Genomic DNA, 26,053 nt, shown 5'->3' on the forward strand with positions numbered 1-26,053 from the left:
GTGTCCCTTTTCTCCATTTGCAAGCTTAAAAAAAGAAAATAATGCTTTTTTCTTACCAGCCTGCGATATACAAGGCAAGATTTGTATTTCATCTTTCACAAGCTGTATGAATTTCATGAAAAGCAAGTTGTTCCAGAAAGAAAATGAAAACTTGCGTTAAACAAAATCAAGCTGTACGTAATCATCCATAGTGATTCATTTTGTAAGACAAGCACTGCTGGGATTTGAACTCAGCATCTCCTGTTTTAAGAGGAAAGCATGTTAACCAAATCAGCCAAAGTGCCATCAATGGATCAACACCATGTCTGAGTCAGTGATTGCAGCTGACAGTCACTGGAGGACAGTTCATCGTTCAACAAGTCAGCCTGCATAATGAGGGGGAAGAGACTGACTTCTGTGATGCAGTATCGACAAATACTAACCTTCTGTCCAACTGTTCTCTGCTGCATTCTGGATTAGCAGGTAAATATTGGTTTCCATGAATGTGTAGGGGTTTTGTGTATTTACTGGGACAATTATTAATTGTAGCAGTAAGTCACAAAATGATTCTTTGATGGCTATTAGAAAACCGACCTTGTGAGTTAACTCATTAACGCACACACACAGATACTAATACACTTATTAATACATAAAATGTGCATATAAACATAACAGATCTTAAGAGTGTGGGTTAGCAGAATACAAAAGGTATATATTAAATCATGAAGAGTTCCAAACCAAGAGGGACATACATTCCGTATACCATTCATTTAGACTGTTTCGTAAATGAACTGGGATTACAACTTCTACACTAGATACTCAAAAGCAAGTACATCACTCATAGGTATTAGATTGATATCAATTGTGGTTGAGGTAACAATTGAATTCTCGAGCTGTAATGCAGAATGTTGAATACTCATCCGATCTGTGTGGATTCAGATCTCCCGCGGACAAAAGAAGTAGTGGCAGGCTGTTGCTGTGTGCAATCGGCACTCTCTGGCTCGGTGCCAGGCAGTGGCCGGTGCGGCTGGCGAGAAGGAGAGGAGGGAGAGATTCCTGTTGCGATGCGCTGCTGATGCTCTTTGAAGACCGGCTAGTTAGTGTTGGCTGAAACTAGCAGAGCTTGTGCACATGGAAAGTGACTGCGGGTCCAAGCCAGTCACACTCTTTAGATGGGAAGAAGACCAGTTCGTTCCCGATGTAGCGCTAGCCCTGAATCCTGAGATTCAGCTGTCGACAGTTCCGACCGTAGTTCACTCGTTGATCAGGCAAGCTTTGGCGGTGGAGTACCGGTGGTTCACGAGGCTGTCAGCTGGGCTAACCTACGGTAGTTCAGTGGCTAAAAGTTCCGCGGGCATTCGAGACCCATGTGGGGTTACCCTGCCCTACCAGTTCCTGATTGGCTGATTGAGGTGGAGGATGAGTAACAATGACCTCTGTCCTTAGGGTTGTAAACCTTGGGATGAGACTCTCCCATGGAATCTCCCAGACAGTAAGGTGCCAGAGATGACCATTTATTAGGGTGGCTGGTGAATCTCAGCCCTGGGAGCTGTTCCTTATCAGGAAACTCTATCAGCTAGAAAAACACCTTAAATGTGAACCAGATGGAATGGCCTCTCTGTATCCAGCTGCACTGAGATGAGGGAGAGAGGGACTGGCAAGGGAGCAGCAAACTTAATTCCTGTATTTTAAATACGCCTTGCTGCTACAGAAGTGTCCATAGACAGAGAGATCGCTGAACCTCACTGTTCTGGCATGTCCGTTAGCCTCCATCCTGCTTCAGCAATGAATGCAGCGGGGCACATTCTGAGAGAGATGCGGTCAATCAGGTTGCAGGAAAACCACGCTATGCTTTTTTTTGAGATCCTGAAAAGGCCAGAGAGGCCATGTATATGTGTGCAGCTGGATGTGTATTTGCAGGTGGCGTAGCAAATTCTGCTGAAGCCCCACTGCCTGGTGTGGACGGTAGCTGTGCATGTTGCAGCAGAATTGTGCATGTGAGATCAAGGGGGCATGTCATGTGTTTCAGCACTTCACTCCCTTCAGTAGCACGTGATTCCCTGAGTCCAAAACAATTGTGAGTTCTTTAGATGACCTGTGGACCAATCTTTCACGATGAAGAATTCCTTAAGAAGAATAGATCTCGGCCCACCATCCCAATGCCCCCGTCTCAAAACAGCAACCTCCCACTGCCCTTAGTCTGCAAGGCAGTCCTTTCAAGTGCGATGACAACGCCGGGACCTTCATTGCCTATTGTACAAGCTGAACTTTTGTGCTCATCAATACAATGCTCTTTCCATCAACTCATCTTGTCTTTTGACGCTTCGTGTTTTGCGCTCCTTTGACCATCGGCATATCGGGTGACTGCAAACACTGAAGTTCTTGCTTACGGAGTGTGGAACATTGTTTTGAAAGGATCGCTGTTCTGTCATGTTGACGCCGAGTGAATCTTTCTTTGGGCAACATGGGCAGCCTGACAGCAGCGCGAAAGAAAGTAATGGCAAATTTCTTGACTTATTTCTGAATGTGAATGTTCTTCAGGAAAGGGATGCGGCATTGCTTCTCCCCCATGTAAAGGTCACACGTTCCAGACGTGGTTATGAGAGAACAGTTGCCGCAAGTGTCTGAAAAGAGCAAGAGAGGAAGTGGCCCTGCCCCGAAACTCACAACTTTCTGATGATGAGGTTATGAGGATGCGAGAGGTCCCTCATTTGTAAGGAATCCACTGTAACAGCTGCTGCCCTGTAGTCGTTGGTGCAGTAGGTGACTAAGCAGAACACCAGATGATATTAGAACGTTCCTGAATATAGTGGAAATAATATCCTCAGTCAGAAATGAACTTGCATCAGTCGCTTGAATTTTATTGTAATATTTCCCTAAAATTGCTATAAAGACACACCAGAAATATACACAGTGAAGTTTAATTAATTCTTGTTTATTAATCAGTGCAATTTAACAATGTATTTTAATGTCTATAAGATTCGATATTTCAGCTAATAGATGTAGAGCCTTAATATGCAATAGTGAATTTTCAGAATTCCTGGGGAGCAACAAGAACAAAAATTAAATACATATTTAAATTCAGTGTATGTCTTAAATGCGATCTGGCCCCTCTGGCTGTTAATTTAATAGATTTGTTGAAATTTTCATTAGGATGGTACTCTACACTTTTGAGAGTGAAAAGGGATAGGATTTGGGGATTCCGAGTATAACGTTTGTAGGCCAGTGTAAGGACATGTCCTCTTTTTAAAAGTCATTATTTAAGACAGTTCTGAACACTCTCACTTCTCTCACTCACTCACTCACAAAGTCAGAGGAGCAGATTGTTTCAGGTCATTTTAGTTCACTGTAGTTACAGAGGTCTCTCCTCTGTAGCATTTTTGACTTATAAGTAAAACAGAAATTATATTTGCAAATTAATTGTATTTGCAGCTCTAAAAAGATAAACTTCAGAGACTTCTGTAACAGATCTTTTCAGGTCATTTCAGCTCAGTGCTGCTCCTCTGACCTTGGGAATGAGTCTTAGGAAATTCAGAACAGCGTGTTGCTCGCCTCTGACTTGCTCTGCGGACCAGTCCAGTAGGAGCTGCACAGTCACTATGACGTGTGCAGTCCTACACCGCCTTGATATCAACAGGATGAACCTCCTCTTCCATCTGCAAGACTATCAGCACTCTGGCTGTATATTACTGGACCACAGCCACAGGACAGAGAAGGGGCAGTGTTCCTACGAACTATCATGAATAATCACTTTTAAAAAGACGTAGAAGGTTCTTTCCTTGAACGTACCCTTACATTTGCCACCACAACTTAATTCTCTGTACCCCCAAATCCCCAATATCCCTGCTTTCCCCAGAGAGTCCTGGGACCCTCTCAAACTGCTAGGCGGTGCGGTCAGTTACAAAATAAAAGAAATTCCTTTATTTAGGCATCGTCATTCCCCGACATTTCCTTGGCCCAGTGTACAACATTGGACACACACCTTCGGAAATGTCTAAGAGGACACATTTTGTGGATATCAGAGATGAACCGCTGTTAATAAAGACCCTGCCCTTCACAAGCACTTGAATATTCATTCAACCTCTGGGTGAAGCCATTTCCAATTGGGGCTCCTTCTCACCAGTTACTTCCCACAAGTAACTCCAGTCGTTGGGATGTTGGAATGACAGATGACCCAACTGGTGATGTGCTTGTGTGAGCCTCAGTTAACTGGTGTCATGGGATACCAGATTACAGCGAACAACAGTCCCTCGGTAACAACAACATAGTGAGAGCTATTACAGCAATCTACAGCTAGTCCATATTAGGAGAGCAGGACGAATGACCGGAGACAGTTCATCACATCCTTTTACAGAATACATTTGGTTACAAAACAGATCATGACCCTTTTGCCCTTTCTATTTCCACATAAGATACAAGAACAGTGTTAGATTGCAAGGCTTAAGGAGTTGTTTCAGACCTTGCACAGGGAAATGTAAATATAATTAATATGAATATATTTAGAGGTCTCAGGTTTTGCAGTCTTATTTTCCAATAATAGAAAAACACAGTGACAGCAGTTAATTAGTACAAGTACACATCTCATTTCATTTCAAGTACACCTGTACTTCACCGGGTGCCAACAGCGTCCGAAAGCGATGGTCGAACGGGGATTGATTTCTGTTGTTTAAGTTGTGGTACGTGTTGCCAACTAAAGTTCAAACGCTTTCTACAATCTTTGGCTGAACGTGGATCTTGTAGGTCAAACAAATGTGTCGTGACTGAGGATGCCTCTTCTTCGTGTCTTCGAACAGCTTCCAGTCCATTTCGTCCAGCAATTTCCCTCACGGGATCAATAAAGTATCTATCTATCTAGCCAGCCCGGCAGAAGAACATGCTGGATTCTAGGGAGATGCGCGATGGCCCTTACACAGGCGACGACCAGGCAGGAAGAAGGTTTCAGCAGATGAGACACGGGTCTGGAGATGTCCACCTTCACCAGGTTACTCAGGCGCCCCAGACAGTGGAATAATTCCTGCCAACCTCTTTCTGTGGTGTTGATGCTGTGATCTATAATGAGTTTATGAAGTCCAAGGAAATGGCCATTTTGAGTTGCCTTTGCTAAAAAAAATATTTATATTTATTTATTACATGGAATAAGATAACATAAGATCACTTTATTAGCCATATACAATTTCTTGCATTAGGAATTTGTCTTTTCGCATACCACAGCTTGCCTTCCATGAGACAGACAGACAGAGAGAATCTTGGGGTCAGAGCCCAGGGTCAGCCATTGTACAGCGCCTCTGGAGCAGTTGGGGTCAAGGGCCTTGCTCAGGGCCCCAACAGAGTAGGATTCCTCTGCCGGCCGCGGGATTTGGACCAGCAACCTTCCAGCCAGAGGCAAAGTCCCTTAGCCACAGAGCCACCGCTCCTCCCATAGGCTGAATACAGTTGTGGTATCACAGCTGTAGGTAAGGACAGCTAATCAAGCATTTTAATTCATTTGGATGTCATTTCCAGGAACGTTTCAAAACAGTAGTATCAACCAAGATAATGTTTTCCTGATAGATAGGTTTAAACAATATTATTTTTTGAGAATACTAATGCTACTAAGTTTATATATATATCTAATAAAAAAAACTTCAATTGCATTGAAAAATGAAATGCACTATTGTTAGAAATAGAACTACTGTTTTCTTACAACACAGTCCTAACTTAATAGGATAACAATTCTGGCATGCAGCTTATAAAAAATTAGAAAAAGCTCTATTTTATTTTAACCAGGATATCCCACACGGGGTCGGAGGGGAGCTGGAGCCTATCCCAGCAAGTAACAGGCATAGGGCAGGATACACCCTGGATGGCACACCAGTCCATTACAGGGCAGACGAACACACACTCACAAACAGCAGGGTTAATTAACCTACCAGCATGTGGGTGGAAGCCCACATCAACACAGAGAGAACATACAAACGCCACACAGATAGCATCTTAGGAACTGAACCCAGGGCCCCAGCACTGACAGGTTTGATTTAGTTCTTATTTTTACACCATTTGAAAATCATACAGTAGACTTGTCATAACAAGCACTTATTCTGTTCTAGATCTATTCTAAACATAAAGGATCTCTGTACAACTTACCAAATGTGACAAGACTGTCATCTTTCAAACAGGAGTGCATTCGAAGGGACCTCAAGCACGGCAGTTTGACAAACTTTAATAATCATCTCAGCTGCCTTTTTAATGCCTTTTCCAAACGGCAGATGCAAGACTTCAAGGTTTTTAAGTTTCTGCAGTGCACAAGGTGAGAACACAGATAATTAGCAGCACTTATTTACTCAGCTCTATCCTATCCTCCTCAGCCTATCCCTTCAGGACATTCAGTCTCTTTACTATACATACTGTACAAATATGTGCAAGAGGGGAGTGAGTCAAGACAAACTTGAGGTTCTTGTCTGGACCGCATTTCCCAGAATGCTGTGGGGTGTGAGCTGCTGCCCGCTGTCACAAGACCTGCTGGTGGAAGATTATTGGTCAGGTGTCAGATCACAAAGAAGGAAGCTCAAGCTACCAAAAGTCACATGTTTTTTGTGAAGAGTCACAGAGAGAGAGAGACTGGAGTTAAGAGTTGTTCAGTTAAGGCTGGCAATTAGCTTAGCTGCCCACTCCTGATAGTGAGAGACTGAAAAGGAGCTAGATTATTCCTTTGGAGTTTGTTTTTTATTTCCCTGCACTATAAATAAACAGTCCTGTTTCTGAGCCTTATGCCTGTATTTGTGCATGTCTGTTTCTCTGCATTAGCCTGTGTTTAAAGACTGTTACAGCAAGTCCAATGGACAGTCAAATGTTTTCATCATTTGGTTTTCCATCACAGGGCACATATAGATGCCAGCTGTAGATATTTTAATGTTTTATAGACACACATACAATACAATATCTATGCAATGTATTTGAAAAAACTGATAATTCTGTCAACCAAATTCATCCATCCATTTTCTAGCCATGTTATCCAGTACAGAGCTGCATGGCAGCTGGCGTCTATCCCAGCAAGAAACACGTGCCTGGCAGATACATCCTGGATGTATCTAGATGTGCACATACCTATATAACCTACCACTGTGGGAGGACTGTGGGAGGAGACCAGAGCATCTGAAAGAAACCCACACTAAATCGGAGAGAACATGCAAACTCCCCACAGACAGAACCCAGGACCGGAATTAAACCCAGGGCTCCAGAACTGCTAATGCAATGACAGGCAATGCCAATGTCCCAGCAATACACCCCAGGGAGCCACCGTGCCACCCATGGACAGAGCAAGCTAATTGGTTTTAGGTCAACACAATCATGCCCAACATCCCAAAGAAATTGGAGCTGAATTGCAGAGCAAACAATCATTTCGCCTATATTAAAAAACTCAAAGAACTTTTGATCAAATCATAAATATGTTACAGTCACATTGTCAATAAGACGAGTCGTTCACATGAAAGCTTCAATAACTCAGTGAGAAGTGCCTGGCTTTTTAGAAGTTAGTTTCCACCTACCGAAAGCTGGCGTTACTTCCACAGTTTCAAACACTTCATTACACAGCTTCAGCACTTTCAGATTTGTGAATCTTCCAAGCTGTGCAACTGAGAAAAAAAACAAAACATTACAATTAGCAGAGATCACAACTACAACTGTTAGAGTGATTGTTTACTTGATAAAAGACCTCTTACATTTTCTCTTCTATTATGTCCAGAAATAGAATACCTTCTGTACAGTTTGATCTGTGAAAAGGTTGTGCAAGGGAAATAAACCTAGAATCACAATTTATTTTACTTTTATTCACACACTGTAAAATACGTCCTCCAAGTGAAAAACAAATGGTCAGACACTCTAAACAGTAATTTCAAATGAAAATGAGATAGAAACACTGGCTGGACATCTTCAGAATGAACAGTGAAATGTGAACCAAAGAGGACAGAAGGAAACTATGAGAGTGCAGAACAAGATACCCAGGCATGTTGTTGAGGGTAATGCCCTGGATTCAAGTGTTTCATAGCAAAAGCAGTGAACTACTCATGCAAGTTACATTCTGTCTTAGATTTCTAATTGATTTGGGATGAGCTGTAGACTTTTGTTATTTTGACATTATTTTGTCAGTAATATGTGAAAAAGTCTAGGCCAGGGTTACTAGTTTTGATAAACTCTTTAAAACCCGTTGGTGTGGATAAGAACTGCTAGAACAACAATCTGGAATATGATCCATCAGAACATGGCACAGACTCATTGGCAGAAGGAAACGGCTCACCAAAAGAGCTCAGCTGAGAACCGGTGAACGCTATGCAGCCCAGTCTGAGCTCCTGCAGGCTAGCGCAAGGCAGGGGGCTGATGATGCCTTCCAATGCAGGACAGGAGTCACTTTCCAATACAAAGCTGGACAAGAGTGGGAAATGTGTGAAAAGCCACGCTGAAACAGAAACAAAAAAACAAAAACCACCCATCAGCAGCTTCATACTGTTACTGGTGCAGACGATGACTGGTCACTCCTCCTGAAAACCACAGCCTCTGGTTCTTTCACCAAGAAGGGCAGTGCAATCACATTGCAATAATACAGTAGGAGTTTTCCCAATAATAATTACTGTATATTGATTTGACCTCAGCATTGTCCTTACCTTGATTCATTTTGGTATTGGTATTCTTAATTTATCTGCTTGTGCCTTTTCAAACAATGCTGTGACAACTCCCAAAGTGCGCTCTATTCCTTCGTCCTTTAACTTTCCATCAGTACTTTTGTAAGACTTACATTTTGGTTATTTGTAAGCATTAATGTAGCTTCTACTTGTCACACACTATCGCATTTATAAAGGGAAATTTGTAGTTGATTACATAAATAAGTTTGGAAATTTAAGATGGAATGCAGTTAAGGCAGATATTTAGATTCATGCAGCAATATTTTTTGCATTCGTATTGCTCCAAGGAACACATCTGTTCGGTCATGTTAAGTGTTTTTAAAGATAAAATGGTTTGATGTTTTAGAAGAAAATGCAGTCCAAACACCCATATTTGTTTGCTCTGGCACAATATTTCTGGAATCATGTTTTGATCACCTAAAAACTGCTTCCCAGTCTTGGTCAGGAGTAGCCATTCATTCCAATAGATCTTTGTTAGTCTGACTCATCCATCCACCCTTTTTCTAACCACTTATTCCAGTTCAGGGTTAGGGTTAGCCTTGTAGCGCAGTGGCCCTGGGTTCAATTTCAGTGCTGTCTGCATGGAGTTTGCATGTTTTCCCTGTGCTCATGTGGGTTTCCTCCCACATTCCACTGGCAGTGCTGGTAGGTGAACAGACCCTGATCTGAGTGTGCATGTATGTTTGTATCTGTCTGCTCTGCAGTGGGCTGGCATCCCATCCAGGGTGTATCCTGACTTACCCCTGTTACTTGCTAGATAGGCTCTGGCTTCCTCATGACCCTGTACTGTATAAAGCACTTTAGAAAATGGATGGATGGATTAATCTGATATTACCTAATATAGCGTCTTCCTCTTGTATGGTAATATTCAAGTACAGTTTCCTTAGAGTAACCACCTTACTGAATCCAACTGGTAGGGCACACACAATTCCTGGAGATGGACCCAGTACTAATTTCAGTTCCTGGCAGAAAATTAAAATTCAGAAAATTAGAAAAGGCGGTTTATTCATTAAACTCTAAGCTACTAACAGCCAACTTTCTGTAGTAAAACCGTGTTCAATATTCATGATTTCGCTTCTTTGCACAAAAGTGTTATAAGGTTTTACAATGTTATAAGGCACAACTGCATTAACATGACTTAACATGATTCTGGAGCAGTGCATCCTGGGTAATGCTTCAGTTGTTCAGTTTCCTTCAGGAAAGCGTAAGAAGTGGCTTGTATGTGGACCTGTTACCAGAGCAGTGCCTGTGCGCGACTCAGTGTTGTGTTGCCAGATAAAAGAAATATTATTAAAACAAATATCTTCCATGAATCCCTAAACTATCAATTTCAATTTACTTTCCTGTCAGTTATTCCTGTGAGGTAATAAACGTCATTACAAGACGATAGTGCTGCATTTTTTAACAATAATAAAAATAAGATCTAAAAGGAAAGAAAATGCACACAACAATGAAAAGAAAAACTTAGTCCAGTACATGGTAATCTGTTATATAGCAGTGATCTTATTAGTTTGCACATACAATAATTAGAATTATAGGGAGGACGGAATGCTTTTCTGAAGTTTTCAGTACTAATTTTCTTTAAAAATACTAATAACTAATATCACTTATTTCTGATATAGTTATAACAAAAATAATTATGGTTTTGTGAACTGTGGAACCACACATATTTTCCCGCAAGGCATTAAGTTCCATGTTTGAAAATTCACCATCTGAGGAGACCTCAAGGCACCTAACCCTCATAAATAACAAAGTGTTACTGTACACTGTACTAGTACACTAGAGGGCACAAGTGAATTTCAAATTGGCTTCTTTACGAAAGCAGCTGTAGGTGTGTGGAACATGCTGCCCAGTGATAGTGTTGAAGCCGATACCCTGACTTCATTCAAGACAGCTAGATGAGGTCCTCCAGTCAGGAAGGGAGGCACTCCTTTACACAAAGGGATGTGGGAGCATGGAACAAGCTAAATATCCAAGTTGTTTCACAAATGGAAACCACAGGGAAGTACATTTAAAAATGAGCATGGGAGACAGTAGCTCACACAAAGGGTGGTGGGATAGTTTTCTTTCAGGAAACAAATGGATGACATCCTGGGATCAATTCAGTACTAGCTACCAAATAAAAAAAAGGTCAGAATGCTGTTGTAGTGTGCTCTCATGAGGCACCAGTTCTGTAGGGGTTTGGGCATTTACTGGGACAATAATTAATTGTGGCAGTAAATCGCAAAATGATTCTTTTAATGGCCTTAGAATCCAACCATGCGGTATAACTCAAACAACGCACACACACAGGTACTAATACACTAAAATACATTTATTAATACATAGAAGGTGCATGTAAATCTAACAGATCTTATCGTGAGGGTAAGCAGAAAACAAAAGGTATATATTCATTCAGTTACAAAGAGTTACACATATCAAGAGGACATACATTCAGTATATCATTCATTTAGACCGTTTCTTGAATGAACTTGGTTACAACTTCTACATTAGATACTCAAAACAAGTACATAACTCTTAGGAATTAAATTGATATCAACTGGTTGGGATAACAATTGAATTCTCGAGCAGTAATGCAGTGAAGTTGAATACTCATCCAATCTCTGGGGATTCAGATCTCCCCCGGACAAAGAAACAGTTGCAGGCTTGTTGCTGTCCAATCCGTGCTCTCTGGCTAGGTGCCAAGCGGTGCTCGGTGCGGCTGGAGAGATTCCTGCTGCGCTGCTCTCTGAAGACCGGCTAGTTAGTGTTGGCTTTAACTAGCAAAGTTTGTGCACAGGAGAAAACTGACTGTGGGTCCCAGCTGGTCAGGAAGAAGAACGGTTCGTTCCTGATGAAACGCTAGTTCTGAATACTGATTCAGCTGTCCACAGTTCCGACCTGTTCACGAGGCCTGCTGCTGGTGCTAACCTCGGGTGGATCCTCTGGTTACGCGCTGGCAACCTCCGCTCTAGACTCTTAGAACAAGGAAAGTTCTGGCACTCGGACACACTGGCCGTTACATGGTGGTCCTGGCTGAGTCTCAGGATGGTCAGGAGGCGTGCTGCGAGAATGTCCTGCACTTCCCAACTGTTCTGGCCTGCGGGCCGTCCTGTCCTGGAATCATTCACACCCCTGGAATTGTTCTTTTTGGAATTCTTCTTCAGGCCCTCTGTGTTGCCTGTTTTTACCTGGAGGAACTTCAGGTCGTTCATTGGCTGAAAGTTTAATGGGCATCAGAGACCCACGTGGGTTACTCGGCCCTACCAGTTCCTGATTGGTTGATCAAGGTGAGATGTGAGTAACTCACCCCTGACACTTAGGAATGCAGTCCAGATGTCCATCTAGCACTCCCTAGACAGATAGGCGCCAATGGATGACCATTGATCATGATAGCCAGGCTTAGCTAAGTGCATCCCCATTTGGGAGCTGTCCCTTATCAAAGAAACCTTAAATCAGCCTGCATGAATAGCTTATCTGTGGCTGCACCACAGAGATGAAGAGAGAGATGGGGCCTCACTGGCAAGAGAGCGCAAAACTTAATTCCTGTATTTTAATAAGCCTTGCCGCTACAGGTGTAACAGTAATAGTATCATGAAATCTTTATTCCTCCCTGCAGTCTCACTCTCTAACAATGTAAAATAAATGCATTATGACATTATCCATAAACAAATATTTCTGGTAGTAGCTGATACATTAATGCTGCACACTGGTATCTTTCCGGGAGTGAATAGGATGTGCATATAAACTGTGCATCATGTGATACCTGTCAGTTACACCTTCAACAGGCTGACAGGGTTAGCTTGAGAATACCAGCAGAGTTAGAAGATGAGTGTTAGTTGTTGTGAAGCAGGGTTATGGAGTGGTGTAGCTTCTTCTACACTCTGTTGTGTTAAATCCTGCTTGACCTTAAAATGCCTTTTGTCTTGTGTTTTTGTGTGTGTGAATTACCTGAGTCAGGGTAGTGTCAGCAGGGTCTTATCACAGTAGATGAGTGTATATACAGTGCCTTCAGAAAGTATTCACCCAGTGGAATTTTGTTGCATTTTGTTCCCATTACACCTCCACATTTTAACATTTTTTCCTCGTTTTAAGAACACTAAATTCAACACATTTATGAATCAAAAATATTTTTTATTCAAGAACATTTGTTTTTCAAAATGAAAGATTTACATTTCTCATTTACAAAAGTATTGTATTACAAGAGATTGTTTGTGTCTGCAGTTTCTCCCATTTCAGCCAAAAAGCTCTGCAACTCTGTCAGTGTTGGAGCTGGCCACTTTTGGTCACTTTTCTGACAATCACCATTCTTGTCCGGTTGCTCAATTTGGTAGGAGGGCCTGATCTTAGTAGTGTCTGGGTTTTGCCATGTTTTTTCTATTTAGTTACAATGGGATTTAACGGTGCTCCTAGGAAGGTTCAAAACTTTGCCAATCTTTTTATAACCTTCTCCAGTTTTTTTTCCTCCTAACAACTTCATCTCAAAGTTCCAAAGGTAGCTCCTTGGTCTTCATGACAGCAGGACTGATCTGATCTGCTGTTTCAGTGAGACCTCACAGTCAGTGATATCTATTGTGCAATCAAGCAATTGAACACCGGTGAATTTGAAATGAACACAGGTGTACCTTGTTAATGTATTTAGTGTGATCTCTCAAGATAATTGACCCAAATTAGGTTGTTGAAACAAAGGGAGTGAATACTTATCAATTAAGTAATTTTCCATTTTTATTTTTAATAGATGTCTTCAGAATTATAAATACTTAATTTCATTTGAACATTATAAAGAATTGCTTCTACAGGAGTGGAGAAAAACATTTAAATATGATTTAATTTGACTTTGCAACACAGCAGAATGAGAAATAAACAATGGGGTGTGAGTACTTTCTGAAGGCACTGTATATATAGCTTGTCCTGTCTGCAGTTGCATTGAAAAAAAAATTGAAGTATTACTAACGGTGCCAAAATAGATTTTCTTATTAAAAGAGATTCATACAGTATCTTATTCTTTATTATTTACCCTTTATTGCATAAATATTTCTTGTATTTGATATATATGCTCTCTTATCCACATAAATTAAACTCTGTGACAAGAACTATTTCTGTTTTAGTCAACTGTAAATAAGAGTATAGTCAAAATTTAACTGACCAGACGAACTCAAAATTGGGTGACTACAAAGTGACTATGACTAATAGACATTTTGGGAACAAGTAAAGGTTTGTTCCATGCTGAAAAGAGAAGAAAATAAATGTCTCGGCTGTGGAGCCTTCTTCGGATGTCACATGCTGACGCACCTACCCACTTGAACTAAAGACATTTTAGTTGACTTGACTTAGACTATGATTAAATAAAAAACCTGGTGACTAAATTGGTTTTTTTAAGTCACCTGACTGGAACTCTTCCCACACTGACTGTAGCTGAATGGTCTGTCTCCTGTGTGAATGCGCTGGTGCTTTTTTAAGTCATGCGATTGAATAAAACTCTTCCCACACTGACTGCAGATAAACGGTCTCTCTCCTGTGTGAATGCGCTGGTGGGCTTTTAAGCTACGTGACTGACTAAAACTCTTCCCACACTGACTGCAGCTGAATGGTCTCTCTCCTGTGTGAATGCGCTGGTGCTTTTTTAAGTCATGCGATTGAATAAAACTCTTCCCACACTGACTGCAGCTGAACAGTCTCTCTTCTGTGTGAATGCGCTGGTGGGCTATTAAGCTACTTGACTGACTAAAACTCTTCCCACACTGACCACAGCTGAATGGTCTCTCTCCTGTGTGAATGCGCTGGTGGGTTATTAAGCTACTTGACCGACTAAAACTCTTTCCACACTGACTGCAGCTGAACGGTCTCTCTCCTGTGTGAATGCGCTGGTGTGATTGTAAGTGGCTTTTCTGACTAAAACTCTTCCCACACTGACTGCAACTGAATGCTCTCTCTCCTGTGTGAATGCGCCGGTGGGCTATTAAGCTACTTGACTGACTAAAACTCTTCCCACACTGACTGCAGCTGAATGGTCTCTCTCCTGTGTGAATGCGCTGGTGGGTTATTAAATTACTTGACTGACTAAAAGTCTTCCCACACTGACTACAGGTGAACAGTCTCTCTCCTGTGTGAATGCGCTGGTGGGTTATTAAGTTACATGACCAACTAAAACTCTTCCCACACTGACTGCAGCAGAATGGTCTCTCTCCTGTGTGAATGTGCTGGTGGGATTTTAAGGCATGTGACTGACTAAAACTCTTCCCACACTGACTGCAGCTGAATGGTGCCTCTCCTGTGTGAATGCGCTGGTGGGTTATTAAATTACTTGACTGTCTAAAAGTCTTCCCACACTGACTGCAGCTGAACGGTCTCTCTCCTGTGTGAATGTGCTGATGTTGTTTTAAGAGCTGCAAGTGACTAAAACTCTTCCCACAATGACTACATCTGAAAGGTCTCTCTCCCGTGTGAATACGCTGGTGTCTTTTAAAGTCACTTGACTGAATAAAACTCTTCCCACACTGACTGCAGCTGAATGGTCTCTCTCCCGTTTGAAGGTGCTGGTCGGGTTTTGATTTGCTAGACTGACAGAAACGCTGCTCCTCTCTGTGCCATAATGGCAGTTTGTCCACTCCATCTGAGCAAGGCCTTGAGTGATTCTTCCTCATTCTCTGATTGTACTGGGGTCTCTTATTCTGCCAATGCTCCATGGAATGGTCTTGCTCCGTGTGCTGAGATTTGTTTTCTCCACCATGTCCTTCAGTGTGCTGCTCAGCAGTGTGAATCATCCGGGGCTCCTTCTCCAGCTCTCTGAGACTAAAACTGTCTAGTTCATTCAGTTGTTCTCCTCTTTGCCCAAGAACAGACCTACTCTCCAGTTCATTAAAACTTTTAACAATTTTCTCAGTAACCAGATTAGTAAACCTGTGTGTAAAGCCATCAGATACTAAGGGATCATATGATTGTTTGAGTCTCTGCAATGACAGTCTCTCCACTTGAACAGAACAAGGCCTAATTATCAAGCCCTGTAGGAGCTGCTGTTGCTCCTCCCTGTACTGACTCCTCTCTGTGTGCTGTGACTCAGTACTGTTCTCTTCACCAGGTACATCAGTCTGCTGCTCTGCAGCGTCAATCAACTTGGACTTCATGTCCTGTTCTGTAAGATTTAAAACATCCAGTTCTTCACTGTGCTCTCGTACAGAGACACAGCCCAGTTCATTACAACCTTGTGTAATATTGTTCGAGTCCAGATTATTAATCTTATCTATAAAATCATCACATACTAAGAGCCCAGGTGTCTCACTCTCAGGCTCTGTCTTCATCATGGTCACAGAGTCCAGATCCTCGACACTCTGTCTGCTCTCTGTGTGCTGCTCACTGAGTGTCTCTTTCCCTTCTGCGACAGTGAGCTCTCTCTCCTGCACCAAACTGGAGCCCCACTCCTCCTCACTGTGCTGCTGTTCAAGAGGAGCCATGTCCCCAGCATCAGAGAGAGCACTGGTCTCTGTGCCTGTAAATACAGGAAAAGAAAACAATAACTTTATAATAATAATAAACTTTATTTTATATAGCACCTTTAAAGGTGGCTTCTCAAAGCACTTTACAGAAGGCCAACAACAAAAAAGACACAATATAAGCATGATGAGAATATAGTTAGACGAGTCAGTAGATGGTGGTACTAAGTCCAGTAGGAGCAGAGGGGTAAAGAACAGATAAATAAAGGCTCTTCTGAAGAAGAAGGTTTTGAGTCTGGATTTGAAGAAGCTTAGAGAAAGTGACTCTGATATCCTTGGGGAGAAAGTTCTAGAGCTTGGGGCAAAACAGGAGAAGGCCATGTCACCCATAGAGTGTAGAAGGACTGGGGGACAAATAGTTGAACACAATTAGAAGAGTGAAGGTTGTGAGGTGGGGAGTAGGGCGATAACTCAGACAGGTACTGAGGTGCCAAGCCATAGAGAGCCTTATAGGTAAGCAGGAGGATTGTTAAGCATCACAAAACTTGACAGGAAGCCAGTGCAAGGACTCCAGGATAGGAGTAATGTGAATACTTGCACTAGACAAACTGGAAATTACAGCATATTAACACTGCACTGACAGAGATGGGTAAATACAGACACACTGACTGGACACTGCAGCATATTAGCACTGCACTGAAAGGGGTTAATATAGACATGCTGACTGGACACTACAGTACATTAACACTGCACTAAGAGAGGGGTTCATACAGACACACTGACTGGACACTACAGTACTTTAACACTGCACTGAGACGGAGGCATTTATACAGCCATGGACTGCTCAGAGAAGGGGGGTAAATACAGACAGACTGACAGACAGGACACTACAGTACATTAGCACTGCACTGAGAGAGAGCGGTTAATACAGACACACTGACTGGACACTACAGAACATTAACACTGCACTGAGTGACAGGTTAATACAGACATGCTGACTGGACACTACAGTACATTAACACTGCATTGAGAAAGAGAGGGATTAATACAGACACACTGACTGCATATTATAGTACTTTAAAACTGCACGGAGAGAGGTAGGTTAATACATAGACACTGACTGGACACTACAGTACATTAACACTACACTGAGACAGAGAGGGGTTAATACAAACACACTGACTGGACACTCCAGTATATTAACACTGCACTGAGAGAGAGAGGGGTTGATTCACACACACTGACTGCACACTACAATATATTAACACTGCACTGAGAGAGAGGGGTTAATACAGACACACTGACTGGACACTACAGTACATTAACACTGCACTGAGAGAGAGGGGTTAATACAGACACACTGACTGGACACTACAGTACATTAACACTGCACTGAGAGAGAGGGGGGTTAATACATACATACTGACTGGACACTACAGCACATTAACACTACACTGAGAGACAGTGTTCAATCAATCTTTATTGACAGAAAAAATAAAGAAAGTATGAATCTTGATTCTTAGGACCCCACCTTAAAAATTATTAAAATAAAATCATAATTGGAATATTAATTTTTTATTCACAATCCTGCACGTTTCCAAAACACCAATGCTTTTCAAATGTTCCACAGTCATTATGAGATAATATAAAACATATATTTTAACGACATCCTGCTCTTCACCAACCCTTCAAACATCCTCACCAAGTCTACAGACCCGGAACCAGAGATCTTATTTTTCAGAGTCTTGTAGATGGTGAGTTTGGCCTGGCCCAGTAGAAAGTTGGCGAGGAGGGTCTGAGTTTTTTGTTTTTTCATATGACCCACCCCGAACATGAAAATAATGTAATTGAAGGCCAGGCCAAGGTTGATGAAGAGCCAAATCAACACGGCAAACATGGGCGACAGGTGGGGGCAGGCACTGTAGTAGTGGAACACCGTCTCCCTCTGAGCGCAGAAGGGACAGGCCCCTTTTGTTGAGGGGAAATCTGTAGAGGCTACCCCAGGCAGGCCGGACACCATCTGGCACCCCCAGACGAGCCCTCCAGGGAGTGTCAGGGAGTGCAGACAGCTGGGCTTGGTGTCTAGATGTTACAACTAGTCTATATAGACACTTCCCCCCAACACCAGCCAGAGACCTCTCCTCTGAAGCAAGGGACTCAAGGAGAGATCCTGTCGGCCCGGGACTGAGTGCAGGAGACACTAGCAGACCAGGGAAAGGAGGCTGTGTGGTTGGAAGGTGGCGTTCCTCAAACAGATCCTGGACTAGCAGCATCTCCTCAAGAGGCAGAGCAGAGCAGAGCAAAGCTGAGTAAGAAACCCGTCCACACACCGCCGCGAGTGTAGTCCCAGAGCGTCACATGCCCACTCCATGCTGCGCCACCAGTCCTGATCCACGTCAAGCAGGTGGTGGAGTTGTGTGACATTGGCGCGGACCAGTCTGCTGGTAAAGTCCAAGGAGCGGCCCAGTTCTGTGTCCATTCACGGATTGTGTACTAGTGGCTCTCAGAGTGTCCAGTATAGACTGGGCCGCTCCTCCTCTCTCCGCACGTGCAGATGCCGCCAGGCTTTCAGGAGACTACGCTGGAAAGGCTGCAGTGGAGACAGGTCAACCCTGCTGGTGTCCATCAGGAAGAGAACAGAGTCGATCCCGAAGTGTCCTGCTAGACGCAACAGGGTGAAGGTCAGCTCCTTCCAGGACAGCGAGGCCGGGCCATACAGCAGCTTCTGTACTGCCTGCATACGAAAGGCGTCCACCCGGCTCCGGATGTCAACGAGTCCTTGTCCTCCGTCCTCTCTGGGCAAATAGAGGACACCCCTCCACAGCCAGTGCAGTCCATCCCAGAAGAAGTCGAGAAGCGTGGCCTGCAGCTCCTCGATCAGTCCAGCTGCTGGCTCCAGGCACAGCAGGCAATGCCACAACATTGAAGCCACCAGGGTGTTGACAATCAGAACCCGGCCTTTGTAGGAGATCTGGGAGAGCAGCCAGCGCCAGCGGTCCAGCCGACCTTTCACTTTTTCGAGGAGCCCCTCCCAGTTCTTCCTCACACTGGCCTTGTCCCCCAGGTACAACCCCAGGTATTTGAGTCCTCCTCTGGTCCAGCTGAACCTCTCTGGCAAGACTGGGGGACCCGTCTCGCTCCACTCTCCCAGGAGTAGGGCGCTACTCTTGGCCCAGTTTACTTTGGCTGATGATAGCCACTGGAAATCATTCAAAGTTGTCTGTAGCGCCCTGACATCCTGTTCTCCTCCGACCACGACCATGATGTCATCAGCGTATGCCAACATCTTGACAGTAGAATTGGGGAAGCCCGGGATGGACAGCCCCTTGATGACCCGGCGCAGCTGATGTAGCAGAGGTTCAATGGCAAGGGAGTAGAGCATTCCTGAGAGTGCACAGCCCTGCCTGACTCCCCTCTGCACTGGAAACGGAGCACTCAGCCCTCTGTTGACCTTTAGCACACTGAAGATGTCACTGTACAGCACCTGAATCATGGCAACAAAGACAGAGCTGAATCCGAAAAACCTCATGGTTCTCCACAAATACTGATGTTCAACCCTATCAAAGGCCTTTTCCTGGTCTAACGAAATGAGACCAGTATCTAAACCCAATAGTCTGGAGGTGGCCACAACATCTCAAATCAGAAATATATTATCAAAGATTGTCCTTCTGGGTACACAGTACGATTGTTCGGACTGCACCACTGATCCCAGCACCACCCTCAGCCTGTTGGCCAGAGCTTTGGACAGGATTTTATAATCCACACACAGCAGGGCAACAGGTCTCCAGTTCTTAATGTCACACAGGTCCCCTTTCTTAGGCAGCAGGGTGACAACAGCTCTCCTGCAGCTCAGTGGCAGGTCCCCGTGCTCCAGACTTTCCGAGAACACATCCAGCAGGTCAGGTCCCAGCACGGCCCAGAAGGCACAGTAGAATTTGGCCGGCAAGCCATCAAGGCCAGGGGTCATACCATTACTCAAGACACTGAGTGCAGTGGAGAGCTCCTCCAGGGATAGAGGCCTCTCCGGCCATGCCCCCTCCTCTTCGGGGACCTGTGGAAGGTCTTCAAGGAACCTGCGTGTGCAGACCAAGTCCTCACTTGCCTCGCTGGAGAAGAGTGTCTTGTAGAACTGCATGGTCCTCTCCTGGATCTGCCCAGCCTCGTGCAGCTCCTGCCCTGTCTCCGAGCGCAGGCAGAGGTTCTGCCTGCTCTGGCCCGGTTTCTTCTCTAGGCCAAAGAAGTAGCGAGTCGGGGCGTCTACCTGTGATGCACTCTGAACCCTAGATTTTATTAGAGCTCCCTGTACTTTTGTGTCCAGAAGGCCAATGAGTGATTCTTTTTGAGTGTGGAGGTTATCAATTAGCCTCCTGTCTGCACAACACTCCAGAGCCTGGTGGAGCTCCAGAATGTCTCTCTCCAGAGCCTTCATGGACTCACGGATACCTCTCGTGACAATTCCAGTGTACTGCTGGTGGAACTGGCGAATCTGCACCTTCCCAGTATCCCACTACTGCCTCAGGGAGACAAAGTGGGCTTTCTGACTCCTCCACTGCTACCAGAAGAACACGAGGCAGTCACAGAAGTGAGCATCGTCAAGCAGTTGGGTATTAAAGTGCCAGTAGGCACTGCGGGACCTCACTGATGGGACGACGACTGTGCAGATGGTGAGACAGTTGTCCGACAGGCCCACTGGACAGATGGGAGTACTGCTTGACGATGCTGTAATGATGTTTACGGCAGTAGATGCGGTCAAGCCTGGCCAGAGAGAGGGTGTTCCCTCAGACCTGGGCCCAGGTGTACTGCCTCGTGTCCCCATGACATCTCCTCCAGATGTCAGTGAGGTCAGATTTGACAAGGATCCTGCGCAGCTCCCTGGCCGACAGGCCATGTGGCTCTCCGTGATTCCTGCATAATTCCTGTCCAGTGTGCTGCTCTCTGTGCAGTTAAAATCATCCCCCAGGAAGACCAGCTCTTCAGGCTGGCAGGTCACCAGCGCATTTTCAAGCTCCCTGAAGAAGGTGACCCTCTCTCCGCCGTCTGTGGATGCGTAAATGTTAATAAAAACAAAGGTTTTCTTCCTGTAAACTACTCGCATGAGTCAAAGGCGACCTTTCACAACCTCATGGACGGCGATAGAGAGGGGCTTGAACCCCACAGAGAACAGCACCGTGATCCCCGCGCTCACAGGGGACCCATGATTGTACACAATGTCCCCCTGCCACTCCCGCTGCCAGGCAATGATGTTGGAGCTGTCGGTGTGGGTCTCCTGCAGGAACGTCACCTGCAGGCTGTTTTCTTTGATGACCTCCAACACCGCAGCTCGCTTCAAAGCCCTCCGGCACCCATTGGTGTTCAAACTCCCTATTCTAATGCCGCCCATGTTTGCGGAAAAGAAAAAAAGAAACAACATAAAACACAAACAGACACATAGCACGCAGACGGATAGTGATGTGATGTAAGAGACGGGACTCATTCGTGCTGAGGTGCATTCCGCGGTCCTGCCCTGATCTTACCCAATAAGCTCTTCAGGCACCATCTCTCTTGATCGCTGAAGTCATTCGCACCTGAGCCTTTTCAGATGGTGGGTCGCGGAGAGGACAAAGAGCTCAGTGTCGGGAAAAAAGTCCTCGACCACAGTTCCCCTCTTACCTTTAGTCTTCTCTAAGAACTCCCTGATGCTCTGGAAACTGTAGCCTACTCTGCAGCTCTGCCGGGCCGAGGAGCCCGAGGCGAGAGAGGAGTCTGGGAAGCCGCCCTCGTCATCGTTGCTCCCGGACTCCGAGGAGCTCCGGGCGGCGGCGGCGAGGACACTCCAGCGCGTCCTTACTCTCCCAGTGTCGGAGTCACTCGCGGCCCCTGGGCCGGCGACAGAGCCGCCCTCCACCGAGCTCTCTGTGCTGTGCTTTTTCTGCACCGCACTCTGCATAGATTTTTTCGTGCGCTTTCTCCACGGTGTCTTAAAACCATTGTCTATTTTTCTGGATGTTAATTAATTTCCTCCCCACACTGTGTCTACAGTTTTCGCTGCCACTTGTGACGAGTTTTCCTCCGTCGGTGTCACTGCCTGCTCTCTCTCCCTGACTCTCCTGAGCAGCGGGGCTCTGCAGCTCCCCTGCTCCGCCAGCGCTCGTATCTTGCTCCCCGGTGTGGGGAGCTCCCATCTGAGGGCTGAGGTGGTCCACTCTTTGCTATCTGTTCTCCTGCATGGGACACAACCAGCTCGGGCTCACCTGCCCCCTCCAGCGATCTCCTCTCCTGCACCCCGGCCGTGGGCTCTGCCTCCCTGCTGCCTCCCTGCACTGCTCCACTCCCCGCTGCCTGACACTGTCTCCTGGCCTCCTGGCAATTCTTCACCACATGCCCCTCGCTCCCGCACCTGAAGCACTTCGTCAATTCCAAAGTCACGAATACAACATAATCACAGGTGTCAATCCGAAATTTAAGATCCACATTGATCTCTTCCATGGGGTTTTTTTAAGATCACGTAGACTTGTCTTCGGAAAGAGATGACATGCTTCAGTTGAAGTCCCCTGCAGCCCAGAGGGACCCTCCTGATCGGAGAGACCACCTGTCCGTAACAGGACAGCTCCCTCTACAGCAGCTCGTTTCTCATGAACGGAGGCACATTGGAGAGGGTGATCTTCCGAGCTGGGGCTGTGAACGGCAGCACCGGGGTGAAGGTGCCGTCCAGGACAACCCACTTTACCACCAGGGCATTTGCCAGATCAATAGATTGCAGGAAAATAACTATCCCTCCACTCATGCGGGAAGCGGACTTGATGTTCCTGCAGCCCACAACCTTCCCAACCGCAAGAACGCACCTCTCCAGCGGTTCATACAGACACACTGACTGGACGCTACAGTACATTAACACTGCACTGAGAGAGGTTCATACAGGCACACTGACTGGAAACTCCAGTACATTAACACTACACTGCAATCAGAGAAAGGGGTTAATACAGACACACTGACTGACTGGACACTACAGTGCATTAACACTGCACTGAGAGAGAGGGGGGTTAATACAGACACACTGACTGGACACTACAGTACATTAACACTGCACTGAGAGAGAGGGGTGAATACAGACACACTGACTGGACACTACAGTACTTTAACACTGCACTGAAAAAGGGGTTAATACAGACATGCTGACTGGACACTACAGTACATCAACACTGCACTGAGGGGGGGGGGGGGTTAATACAGACACACTGACTGAACACTACAGTACATCAACACTGCACTGAGAGGGGGGGGGTTAATACAGACACAGTGACTGGACACTACAGTACATTAACAATGCACTGAGAGGGGAGGGGGGGTTAATACAGACACACTGACTGGACACTACAGTACATTAACACTACACTGAGACAGAGAGGGTTTAATATAGACACACTGACTGGACACTACAGTACATTAACACTGCACTGAGAGAGAGAGGGGTTGATTCACACACACTGACTGGACACTACAGTACATTAACACTACACTGAGACAGAGAGGGTTTAATATAGACACACTGACTGGATACTACAGTACATTAACACTGTACTGAGACAGAGAGGGGTTGATTCACACACACTGACTGGACACTACAGTACATGAACACTGCACTGAGAGAGAGAGGGCTTGATACAGACACACTGACTAGACACTACAGTACATTAACACTGCACAGAGAGAGAGGGGGGTTAATACAGACACACTGACTGGACACTCCAGTACATTAACACTGCACTGAGAGAGAGAGGGGTTAATACAGACACACTGACTGGACACTACAGTACATTAACACTACACTGAGACAGAGAGGGTTTAATAAAGACACACTGACTGGACACTACAGTACATTAACACTGCACTGAGAGAGAGAGGGGGGTTAATACAGACACACTGACTGGACACTACAGTACATGAACACTGCACTGAGGGGGGGGGGGGTTAATACAGACACACTGTCTGGACACTACAGTACATGAACACTGCACTGAGAGAGAGGGGGCTTGATACAGACACACTGACTAGACACTACAGTACATTACCACTGCACTGAGGGGGGGGGGGGGGGGTTAATACAGACACACTGACTGGACACTACAGTACATTAACACTGCAGAGAGAGAGGGGGGTTAATACAGACACACTGACTGGACACTCCAGTACATTAACACTGCACTGAGAGAGAGAGGGGTGAATACAGACACACTGACTGGACACTACAGTACATTAACACTACACTGAGACAGAGAGGGTTTAATAAAGACATACTGACTAGACACTACAGTACATTAACACTTTATACAAACAAGGACAAACTGGAAATTACAGCATATTAACACTGCACTGACAGAGAGGGGTAAATACAGCCATACTGACTGGACACTCCAGTACATTAACACTGCACTGAGAGAGGGGTTAATACAGACATACTTACTTCACAGTACGGTACATAAACAATGCACTAAGAGAGAGAGGGATTAATACAGATATAGTGGATTAATATTCCAGAGGAGTTAATACAGACACAGACCTCACCAGTGAGGAAGTTATAGACACTGGTTTTAAACACACACACATACTCTGACTTCATACACGTCACCACACTGACCTGACAACAGTTTCATGTCCATTTCTTCTTTTATTTCTGCAGTGACTTCACAGGGAAGCGTCTGGGTACCCTGATCTCCTCTTGCTCCCGAATCCTCCTCCCACAGCTGCAATCTCCACTTCAAGCTCTCGTTTTCCTTCTTCAGCTGCGCCATTTCACTCCCGACAATGTCCTGCACACACTGTGTGATTTTAAACACGGCCCGTCTCACCAGGACCTGGGAGACGCTGCGGAGTTTGTTTTCAAACTCGTTCTGAGTCAGACATCCTGTTTCCAAAAACTTCTGACACTTCATACACGATCGATTTGAGCAAAACGTGCATGAACGAGTCAAGCTGGATTTCCAGATTTAACAAGTACTCCGCCATCCTTCTTCAGAGTCGATCAGAAACAAAGGCTGACTTGCGATGTTTAAACAGAACAGCTTCTTTATTTTTATTCTTCACAGATTCTGTTGTCAGGGCTGTGCTCTGTTCAAGCATAAACACAGCTGACAAGATGCTACGTTTTCAGAAACTGAAGTTATTAAAAAAAACAACTTTCTTCTTTATAGAAAGAAAATCATTCAAGCACCCACAGCTATGTTGTGTAGCGCCGTGTGATGACGTCATTCGTTAGCGCGGCCGCGACTTCAAAACAATCGAGAAGCGGAGCTGAGAAAGAGGAGTTTCTGCAGCCTGATATAAACTTAACTGCACCTCCTAGCGCCACCTAGTCAAGAGGAGTGAATCACCTGCGACTTGCGCCGTTCGTAAGTGTGAATTTTGTGAAACGGAACATATTTACTGTTTTGCCCTTCCACAACGAAAACGTCTCCCTTTGCAGGTTTTTGGTTAAAGAAAAAAAATGCTGTCATATTCTTCCCAGCTGGCAGTATTTATTCTGCAACATAAGCAAGATTTGTATTTCATATTTCGCAAATTGTATGAATTTCTCGAAAAACACGTTGTTCCAAGAAAGGAAATAAATACTTCTAGTAACAAAATCAAGCCATATGTGATGATACATTCTGTATGACAAGACAGGAAGAAAGGCACCTCAGGATTTCAGACACAGGATCTCCTGTATATTGAGAGAAGTTTATACCATCTGTCAGTTTTCATGTCCAAGGAGCTCAATTTGCATTCCATGTACAACAGCGTGTCCTCTACACCCGCCACTGAAGCACAGCACAGGCTCAGCATCTTGACATCTTCCTAACAGAGACACGTAGAGACCTTTTGGTGGGCAGTGGCTCAAAAGGGGAGAAGAGACCATTTCTGGAGCAGGATTTGTTACGTTGGAGTATTCTGGACACAAATCAGTGCCCGCTTTTATTTCTGTTTTTTTTTTAATTTTACAGAAAGTTTAAATGTGACTTTGAAGGCATTATAATTCACAACCATGGCAAAAAATGG

At 44.8% G+C, this 26,053-nt stretch overlaps 1 protein-coding gene across 1 annotated transcript; it reads right to left on the reverse strand.

The window, feature by feature from the left end:
- Window positions 1-13,617: 13,617 nt before the first annotated feature.
- LOC148806156 (uncharacterized) lies at window positions 13,618-25,252 on the reverse strand. Its single transcript, XM_088909664.1, has 2 exons — window positions 24,657-25,252; window positions 13,618-16,098 (listed from the first exon to the last, which is right to left on the reverse strand). Exons 1-2 carry the CDS (start codon window positions 24,949-24,951, stop codon window positions 13,988-13,990), a joined length of 2,406 nt encoding a protein of 801 aa, XP_088765790.1. The 5' UTR covers window positions 24,952-25,252; the 3' UTR covers window positions 13,618-13,987.
- Between the last annotated feature and the right edge of the window lie 801 nt (window positions 25,253-26,053).

The sequence above is a fragment of the Atractosteus spatula genome, unplaced genomic scaffold (genome assembly GCF_055471065.1).
Source record: "Atractosteus spatula isolate fAtrSpa1 unplaced genomic scaffold, fAtrSpa1.hap1 Scaffold_57, whole genome shotgun sequence".
NCBI lineage: Eukaryota > Metazoa > Chordata > Actinopteri > Semionotiformes > Lepisosteidae > Atractosteus > Atractosteus spatula.

What these genes read in the sequence shown, in the direction of transcription:
- LOC148806156 (XM_088909664.1), bottom strand. Translation starts at nt 24,951, where the DNA reads ATGAAGTGTCAGAAGTTTTTGGAAACAGGATGTCTGACTCAGAACGAG. An exon ending in GGACATGAAACTGTTGTCAG is followed by an intron (nt 16,099 to 24,656) that starts GTCAGTGTGGTG and finishes CTGTATTTACAG; the next exon opens with GCACAGAGACCAGTGCTCTC.